A 9,310-nucleotide genomic window follows, 5' to 3' on the forward strand; every position below is an offset into this window, starting at 1 on the left:
TACCGTTCTTTTCATCTCTCTTTCTCTGTCTATCTACTCTATCTTCTATCTAATCTTGACAAGAATTTGTCAAAACAGTATTTAAAGTTTGTCCTGACAAACTGTCCTTTTCAACTTTAACATTGTCCTCCTAAAAATGTATTTGGAGCTGTATTATAAAAAACATGAAATCGCCAAAGCCAATTTACAGTTTACACGTTTTACAGTTTTTCTCAGTTGCTTTGGCTCAATTCTCAAATGAGACTTTTTTTCTCTCAAAACAATAAGTTCAGATCTCTGAACAATTAGTTTCTTGTTCACAGCAGATTTGAATTTCTTATTGATTTAAGCAAATTGCATGTGCTTTGGCACATGTGTGCAAAAGAGTAAGTACAATTGTCTACAATGACTAAATGCACATGGCTTGTTGATCAAAACTGAGTTGATTCACAGTGAAATTGACAATCTCTTCACAACTTCTAAAAATTCTTTCATCGTGTGAGCCATCACATGCAAAATGATCCATTCAGTGATCAAAATCTGTCAGACATGTTATATTCCATAAATATTTATGACATGGAATGTTTGTAATGTTTGCTAAATTGGCAAATGGCCTGCCGTTGTAATGAAATAGGAATCACAATCTTATCAACCAACCAATCAAGTTTGGAAACTATAGATGGAGTTTGCTGACAGCACAATCACCACCATTTTTGAAAATGGAGGAACATCACATATCTCAACAGCAGCAGCTACGTCAGGACTGTATGAATACATTTGTATTTTGACAGTACTTTTTTTCTAGAAATGTGTTACATGTAAACAAAAACTATTGTCATAGAAAAGCAATAGGAAGATATGTAACTAAGAAGATACACTGTATAATGTTCGAGAAAGACATAATAAAGTGTGTAAAAATGAATTAGCAACTGAGAATATTCAGTTTACATGTAACACATTGGCAATTGCTGCAAAAATAAATGGACTGTATAAATACAAATACTTTTTGTGTACTACATTGTTGACTTTTCCCAGTAAATTTGTACCTACTCTGTGAGTCTGTATTTACACAGACAAACTGACATTCTTGTACAGAAAAGAAAGCAGTTAAGAGTCAACAAAAAAGTAGAAGAAGAAAAAAACATGAAACTTATAGGCCTATAACAAATATCTCCATGGTGAAAAAGCATCTAAGCATTTTGACCAGTGTGGCTCACACATTTTTTATTTTGGTGGCATTGGCCAATTAACTGACACAATAACTAGGTTTTGAAGCATGAATTAAATGTTTTGGGTGAGTTACTACGTTTTGCAGACATGCCATAGAGTTCTGATGTTCCAGCAAAGAGTTGTGACACTTGAACTTACAGTTTAGAGAATGTTAAGACCGTTTCGAAAAATGTGCCAAAGCGATTGAGAAAAACTGTAAGCCTTGATTATCGCCATTATGACGTCACTAACACTAAGCCTCTTAGATATTAAATTCCCTCATATTTCTTTAATAATATGTGAGTGGTGGTGTGTTAAAGTTTTGACGCTTCGTCTCTCACCATTTTAAACCAATGTTTTCCATGTCAGCAGCAGCAGCAGCATCATTCAGGCTGTAGGCCTCAAGAGACGTTGTGCGATGAGAGGGAGCCCTCTACTGGTTCAGTGCTGATAATGGCTGCTGCAGGCCCTCTAGGCCCAGATATTAGCCTAAGTGCGAGTGAGAAAATAAAATACACAATAGACAAACACGAAATCTTTCAATCACGTTTTAATGAATCTGACAGGCCGCTTTTGTCAATGGCGGTACCTGAGTGGGCTTTTGGCATATGCTATGTGCAAACTATACAGACATATGATCAGGTGCAGACATGAGAAAAAAAAAAAGAAAAAAAAAAGAGGCAAAAACAGACACATGCAAATTAATTCTACTCCGAAATAGCAGGACAGCAGACAGGAAGACGACAAATACATCTGTTGTGCGATCAGACTTTAACTAACTACATTCAGAAACCTGGTCTGCAGACGTTTACATGAAAAGACTTGACGACAACATGTTATTGGCTTGATGGAGTTAGTATTTTGTAATATGACTTACATGTGATGTTTTTGCTCTTAAACTTTATTATATGTGCATCTCAATTACATACATCTAATCCATTGTATATTCAGATAGACATTTCCAAAAGTCAATACTAGCTCTCTCAAAACGCAATACCTCAAACATCAAATGAAAAGAAAAAATACATTTACTGCAGAGGTAATCAGACCAAAACATTCCTTCTAGAACAAAATGCTTCCAATCAAACTATACAGATCCACCTCCATACAACCAAATGTGCTTCTATGCTTTGCCCCAATACCCCAAAAATGACATACAGCGCATGGCATTCAAAATATTACAGCACTAAGTCACCAAAAATATATCCATTTATAGCAGACATATGTGCTGGTAAATACTCACATTTTCTGACTTCCGTTATTATGCTTTTTTGTTCATTTTTTTATTTTTTACAACATATGTGCTAGGAAAAACCTGCAAGGACCATTAACAAAAACTTGGGGCCTCTAATGAAAAGCAATTTAACTGCAACATGTACACAAGTAGTATGGGATATGATCCATGCAGTTGTGCACAGCCAGCATAGTCATGGTATGGTCTCATTTAATATTTCATTGATGACATAAGCCACCAGTGCATCACAGTCTTCACAGGAGGTACATTCTACGGTCTGGTCCGGTCTAGACTGGACTCAGCCAGACTTGAAGAGAAGAATGGCCACCTGGCCCAAGTAGAAGTAGATGAAGTGTTTTGTCTCATGGGTCACGTAGCTGCCGAAGTTCCTTCCCACAATGCAATGCCACGTAGGATTGTATTTCTTATCGAACTCCTGTAACATGAGACAACGTGGTATTAGCACACGGGAAATGCAAACGCCACAAAAATACACGTTAGGAGTCTAAGATAACAGTATGGCTCAAATCTCACCTTTTTGATGTATGCGGCAATGTCCTTCTCTATGTTGTATTTCTCCATGGCCTGCGTAGCACAGTCCACCGCATCCTGCTGCATGTCTTCAGACATGTCGGCGTTCTTGATCACAGCCTTCCTGTCAGTCATGGTGCCTGAAAACGTAGAAACCAACTTAGTTAAGTCTCCACTTCCACTCGAAACAGTGGGGCCTTTCATGTGTGCTTCTTCCCTGACAATGGCAGGTTTCCTGACAGAAAGCCATCAACTGAGAGGATCCGATTTGTTAAGGTAATTCAAATCAGGTGACACTAGATACTTTCATGAGAACCAAGCAGGTCTTTCAATCAAACACTAAAACTATCATTTGCAGCTCATCAATGAAGGCCACATTTGCATACTACTAATGCTGGGCCCAGAGAACTGTGTTCAAATTAAGTAAAATCCTGTATAAAAGTACTTAAGTAGTTAATAACTAGCAATACTAATACCGAGATGCATGTGCTCCAAATGCATGCAAAAATACTATAAAGCAGCACTGAAAGATCTTGCACAGCTATATCAGCACTTCACACCATGCTGATTTAACAGTGAAACTAATAATCATGGTGGCAGTCGACCAAATGACGGATTACGGTCTGGATCATCTATCAAGACATTGACAGGTCAGGATGGAGGAATGCTACGTCACACCTCCATTCACAGCGTGCGCGTTTGATGCTCCAGCAGATCAACGATGCTCAGGTGCACGCGGCGTTCTCATCGTAGCATCTTCATTTCAAAGTCAAATACATCTTTGCTAAAGCGATTGTAATATTGTCCCCTCCCCAAAAAAACGCGATTTAAATGTCTAAAACGAATGCATCAGGCTCAAAATGCATGCTAGATCATTCTTTGTATATCACTCGAGATGGTAAACTATTCCACTCACCTGTCAACAATATTTGGCAAGAGAAATTTGCAATTCAAAACAGTCGCCGTACGAGCTTTCGTCGTTTCGGGTGTCCCTTTGACGCTATGAGAAGAACATAAGGATCAAGTCAAACGCTGACTGGTGCCCGCGCTAAAATCCCTGGCTCTTCACAATGCCGTCCTACACAGCGCTCGCCATTGGCTGCAGACCAGCCGCTCCCTGCGCCCCTCTGCCAGCATCTTATTTCATCCCACAATGCATCTTTAACCGGAGACCAGAGGGAAATGTGCTTGTTTGGTTATAAGCCTCAGGACTGTGTAGGCCAGGAAATAGCTTAAATTAGACTCGATGGACCTTCACAATGAAAACACGTCACAATAAATGATTGCATTTTAGAGAGGTACCTCATGGCCAGTCCCACGCAGTGTAATGTAACTTGAAATGAATAATGTAATGATTCTGGTTCCGATTCTTCTACAATGTTATAGAATTGTGTGTGGGGGTGGGATCATTCTAATGAGATGATTTCCTATTTCTACAGATAAGAATTCATATTTCATTAATTATTCTAACTAACTACATAATAGAAATACTATTAACGTTACTTTCTGTCGTTTATAAATTCAAATGATTGTAAAGTAACTCAAGTTGGCATCAGTCAGTATTTACACGGATTTAAGTCTTGACCTAAAATAAGTTCTACTTCATTTCACATTGGACATGACTAATATAACTAGCGGTTCATTCAGCTACCGCTTTAAATGTTTTGATTCACAATAACAGAGACGGTTCACGAGTCATTTCTCTGATATGAATCTATTTCTTACATAATTCCTTATCCTAACTGTGGTTTACAGTCGCTAAGCAACCTCTTTTTGTCTTTACATTCCAAACATGGATGACTTGCATGTAGAATACAAAAGTATAGTTTAAAAAATGTACGTTTTTTTTGTTTTTTCATTAAAATGTTGTTTTGGACCACATTTTGTTTGTATGAAAAAGAAAAAAAGGTTCAATATCTTGCATTCCACCTGAGTCATACAGGCTTGAAACACCATACATTTAAGTGAATTACAATTTTAGGTCAGTCAGAATCATAACTTTATACTCAACCATTCAGAATCATTAAAAAGCAAATGAATGCATCATACAATGTTTTGTACCAATGAAACCTTTATTTAGGCAAAAAAACGTCACTAAAATAAACAAAATGCTAGTGATGTTAAAGCATCTACTGTCCACATTGGGACAGTGTAAATCTAAAAATGCCTGAGAATACCCCCCAACCCAAAGGTACTTCTTCCCATTTACCATATGGTTCCTGTCGACTCCATCCCCACAGATTGCTCCAGCCTCTGCTCCTCCAATGTGTTAAATGTGAAGGGCCAAAACGTCTACATATTCCACTGAGGTATAAAGAAAATAAAGGGGGCAGGGAAGTACTTTTGAACTGTGGTCTTAAAATCCTATGATCCTGGGAGCAATTGATCCTGTTCCATGTATCCAGCAATCCCTATCCTATCTTCATTATGTACTGATCCCAGTGATCCGGCATCCACTGAGCCTCTCCTCCAATCCAAACCTTAAGATACCAGCAAAATCAAGACAAAGGAGGTAAAGAGTTAGAATCAAATCCACTCAAACCTGCCTTTCTTTGATGCATGCATACAGCATTAAGGCCAAAACAGACTAACCTAACACTGAGACTGATTCAAAGTTGCATCTATGAACACAAAAACCCAACTAGTACATCTTTACAATGCAATGATACCATCTGACGTGAAAATTATCTAAAATTGGTGGTTACCCAAATAATGTCCTGTAGGCCAAGAACAGTATTTTTCTAGATGTAATGTAGAATTTGAGTGCTCAAATTCACCCTTTTACGCAACAAAGTATAGATTTAGTAATCCTTTATTACAAAGCATCAGTTCTGTGTCACGTCTAGAGGAAGACAGCATAAAACAGTTGTTGTTGGAACCCACTATCCCATTAAACATACATGGCATTTACAAAAATATTGGGAGCCATTACATAACCCTTTGTTTGGTCTATGAAAAAGACGTCCACTTTGTATTCAAAAAAAGTGATGGGAAAACAAAAGGAAGTCAGTTAAAAACGTACGTTTAAAAAAATAACCAAATGGATGGGAGGGAGGGAAGACAGAACATAGGACATTCATATGATCATAATAGTCTCACAAACCAAGGGGGGGATTAAAACATATTGGGTTTGTGATGTGTAAAGACTGTAAAAACAAAAACACAAATGGTTCACGGCCTCCACTAAAGAGGTGAGAAGAGTGGAGCGCTTTAGGAGCGAGAGCGGGAACGGCTATGGCGAGGGGAGTACTGCGGGGATCCTCGGCTGCGGCGTGGGGAGTAGCTTCGGCTACGGTTGTTGCTGCGGCTGCGACTCCTGCTGCGACTGCGGCTCCTTGACCTTGATCTTCCATAGCTCGGACTGCGGGGACCGTCCACCTTCACGCGGATGTACGCAGTTTCTCCCTGGCAGAGAAAGAACTTTCCACTGAGCAAATGTAACGTATAAATCATGCTAACATTATCACTATACTTACCAGACTTTGGTTGCCCTCAAAACACCAGTATTCCCATTTCCATTAACCAGTAAGCACTGACTACACATGACGTCTAGTTTGACACGGTTTACCTTTGGCATTCACAAGGAGAGGTCAACCGATACTGGATTTTGCTGACAATAACTACGTTTGGAAATCTGTCCGATAAGAGATTAATTGAACAATAGTATTTAAAATCAGTAATATGAACGAAAACTTAACGAAGATTAGTGCTAAACGGTTACAAAATTAACAAAAGACTTAATGTTTTGTAATAAATTAAAATCATTTAATTAAATTTAGTTTGTCATGAAATAAAATGTACAAGAGAAAAGAAAATCAGTTTTTCAGAATGTAACTTTTAAATGGCATGTACTAGATTTCTCGTGTATTTTACCTTGCTCTTACATTTTTGCACATAACTACTTAAATGTTTTTGTAACGAAAAAAAAAAAAAAGTAAAACTAAAATCAGCGGTTTCTGTGCACACGCATTTGTGATTTTATAGAGCCAACACAAAAAAATTGTAGCAGCATTTGCACATAAACAAGGTTATTAACATGAAATTGATTAATTTAAGATTAATACTGTAGAACCCTCCAGCCATGTAAAATACACAAATGTATAAAAAAAGGTCAGCAACAATTTCCCCCTCGACAACTGCAGATTAAGTAGCAAAAACAATATCAGCCAACTGATATTCACAAGGACGGGTTCACTTACAACATAGATCCACCTTTTGCTTATCCAGGGATTTTGCTTACCTTAAGAATATTCCAATGCTAAGCAAATCCAAATGTTGGGATTAAAATCTCAAACCTACCTCATGCGACCGGAATTTTGTGTTATCCAGTTTGCGAACGGCGTAGGTCATGTCTTCTTTGCGAACAAACTCCACCACACCAGTTCCATCTCGGAAAACGTCAGCGTAACATACATCACCTGCTTCACGCATGTGATCCTTCAGATCCTGCCAGCTACCACTCGGTGGAAGCCCTGGAACAAAATACAAGTGTCAATACAACTTCAAATGGCTCTTTAAATTAAGTACAAATCTGACGCTACCTTACCTGAAACGATTACTCTGTACTCCGAACGTCTGGATGGGGGTCCATATCTACCCCTAGGAGCCCCACCTCCACCACCGCCACCGCCGCCACCACCACCTCCTCCGCCGCCGCCGCCACCACCACCTCCGCCAAAACCACCTCTCCCCATACCTCTCCCGCTTCTCGGAAACTCCACTCGAAGACGATAGCCATCGTAGTCATAGCCATCACGAGCATAAACAGCATCTTCAGCATCTCTGAAGGAAGGGGAGCAAGAAAAGCATGTAAATATCAATGTCATGAAAGGGCAGTCAGTGCAGCTAGGGGTCGCATTGAGATAAACTACTAACAGGGTCCTAATCCTCAACCACTAATCTGACCAGCTGGTTAAGAACACATCATTGTGAATTGTATTCCCTTTTAAATTGGACGTCATTACATATTAGACCGGAACACTGATATTTTCCATTTATAAAGTCCTTTTAGGTTTGTTACCCAGATAAGAGCAGCTGCAACATCGTGTTAGTACATATACAACCACATCATCGAATCATATTTTGATGACCCCTTGAAAGAAAACGGTTTATGGTTGTGCTGCTCCAAATGATTGGAATGTGCTACAAAAGTAATTGAAATATGAACAAATATTTCAATCTCTGCATTTAAAAAACTACTAGGGAGTGTTTTTAATCACTGCCTGTAAATGTTTTAAATGAATGTGTATAGCAATGTATGTTTTTATGTCTTTCAGGAGATTTTAACTCTCCTGCCAGGCTGCTGTTGAAAATAAGAACTTGATCTTAAGTGACTTGCCAGGTTAAATAAACCTAAACATTAAGTGCCTTAATATTAAAAGAAAACTGCCTAAAAATACAGAACAGCTCAAACACTTGTTTTCAGCAAGAACTCGCTGCAGCTGATCTGAATCAAGCTTAAGCCATTGTAAAGTTAAAGTAAATTTCCATTTTCAAACCTAGGGTAGTTATTAAACCTTAACAGAACAATTGAAACTCAAGTTTGCGCATTAAACAAACACTTTAGATCAAAATGGATAATTGAAGGTCGCAAAGCCTACTCTCATTACGAAGGCAAGCATTAGTGCATACAACTGAGCTCTGGAAACATGGTGAGCACGGCTAAGCTAATTAGCATGTTAGCACAGAAAACAAAAGTAAAACGGTTAGTATTCAAATATATACACACGCTTTTTCACATAGAGAGAGATAGATACTGTGAAAACGCAGTGACAAAAGTAACAGGTTTTTAAAATCGGGATAATTGAATAAGTGAAATCTGTACGCTGAAACAAACGGATTAGCTTTTTAGCTAAAGGCTCAAGGTTCAGTTTTACACACCTGGGGTCTTCAAACTCGACAAAGGCGAATGGCGGTCCGCCACGTCGGTTTTTCAGATCGATATCCCGAATGGCTCCGTACTTATAAAACACATCTTCGACATCTTTAGTGCGGATATCAGGGGGCAGATTCCCCACATAGATGCGGCAGTCGTTACTCCCAGCAGGGCCGCGGATCACACCACCACCAGACATCTCCACACAGATATACCTTCACCTTCCTGCTAAGCAGATACATTACACTTTTATTACACAGATAATTGTTTAACTTTCGAAATACTTTGAATAAATCTAGTTACTAGTCAAATACAAAACAAAGAGACTTACTATTGTTTGAAGCGCCGCTCGCACGCGCACTCCGAGAGCGTATTTTCTCTGGAATCGCGCGGGTCTCTTCCTCTTCAGCACAGCAGGCGCGCTGTAGCCAACGCGGAGGAATCTAGAGAAACGGGCTGCTCGGCGGGTAATGGGGTGGCTA

At 39.0% G+C, this 9,310-nt stretch overlaps 2 protein-coding genes across 3 annotated transcripts; both read right to left on the minus strand.

Annotated features, from left to right (window-relative positions):
* Positions 1-1,720: 1,720 nt before the first annotated feature.
* On the minus strand, positions 1,721-4,337 carry dynll2a (dynein, light chain, LC8-type 2a). Its single transcript, XM_082178753.1, has 3 exons — positions 3,870-4,337; positions 2,957-3,093; positions 1,721-2,858 (listed from the first exon to the last, which is right to left on the minus strand). The coding sequence occupies exons 2-3, from the start codon at positions 3,086-3,088 to the stop codon at positions 2,721-2,723; spliced, it is 270 nt and encodes an 89-aa protein (XP_082034879.1). The 5' UTR covers positions 3,089-3,093; positions 3,870-4,337; the 3' UTR covers positions 1,721-2,720.
* A 1,412-nt stretch (positions 4,338-5,749) lies between these two features.
* On the minus strand, positions 5,750-9,307 carry srsf1a (serine and arginine rich splicing factor 1a). Of its 2 annotated transcripts, none has more exons than XM_082178752.1 (5): positions 9,160-9,307; positions 8,834-9,053; positions 7,500-7,735; positions 7,253-7,425; positions 5,750-6,358 (listed from the first exon to the last, which is right to left on the minus strand). In XM_082178752.1, exons 2-5 carry the CDS (start codon positions 9,025-9,027, stop codon positions 6,164-6,166), a joined length of 798 nt encoding a protein of 265 aa, XP_082034878.1. In that variant the 5' UTR covers positions 9,028-9,053; positions 9,160-9,307; the 3' UTR covers positions 5,750-6,163. The 2 variants fall into 2 exon arrangements, with proteins under 2 accessions (XP_082034878.1, XP_082034877.1); XM_082178751.1 differs by having other exon boundaries at positions 8,834-9,056; positions 9,160-9,301.
* Positions 9,308-9,310: the final 3 nt, after the last annotated feature.

The sequence above is a fragment of the Leuciscus leuciscus genome, assembly GCF_965113295.1.
Source record: "Leuciscus leuciscus genome assembly, chromosome: 9".
Taxonomy (NCBI): domain Eukaryota; kingdom Metazoa; phylum Chordata; class Actinopteri; order Cypriniformes; family Leuciscidae; genus Leuciscus; species Leuciscus leuciscus.

Coding starts and splice junctions, on each gene's coding strand:
- dynll2a (XM_082178753.1), bottom strand. CDS start 3,088: ATGACTGACAGGAAGGCTGTGATCAAGAACGCCGACATGTCTGAAGAC. Junction 2,859..2,956: donor TTGCCGCATACATCAAAAAG/GTGAGATTTGAG, acceptor CTCATGTTACAG/GAGTTCGATAAGAAATACAA.
- srsf1a (XM_082178752.1), bottom strand. CDS start 9,027: ATGTCTGGTGGTGGTGTGATCCGCGGCCCTGCTGGGAGTAACGACTGC. Junction 7,426..7,499: donor GTACAGAGTAATCGTTTCAG/GTAAGGTAGCGT, acceptor ATTTTGTTCCAG/GGCTTCCACCGAGTGGTAGC. Junction 6,359..7,252: donor CAAAATTCCGGTCGCATGAG/GTAGGTTTGAGA, acceptor TTTCTCTGCCAG/GGAGAAACTGCGTACATCCG.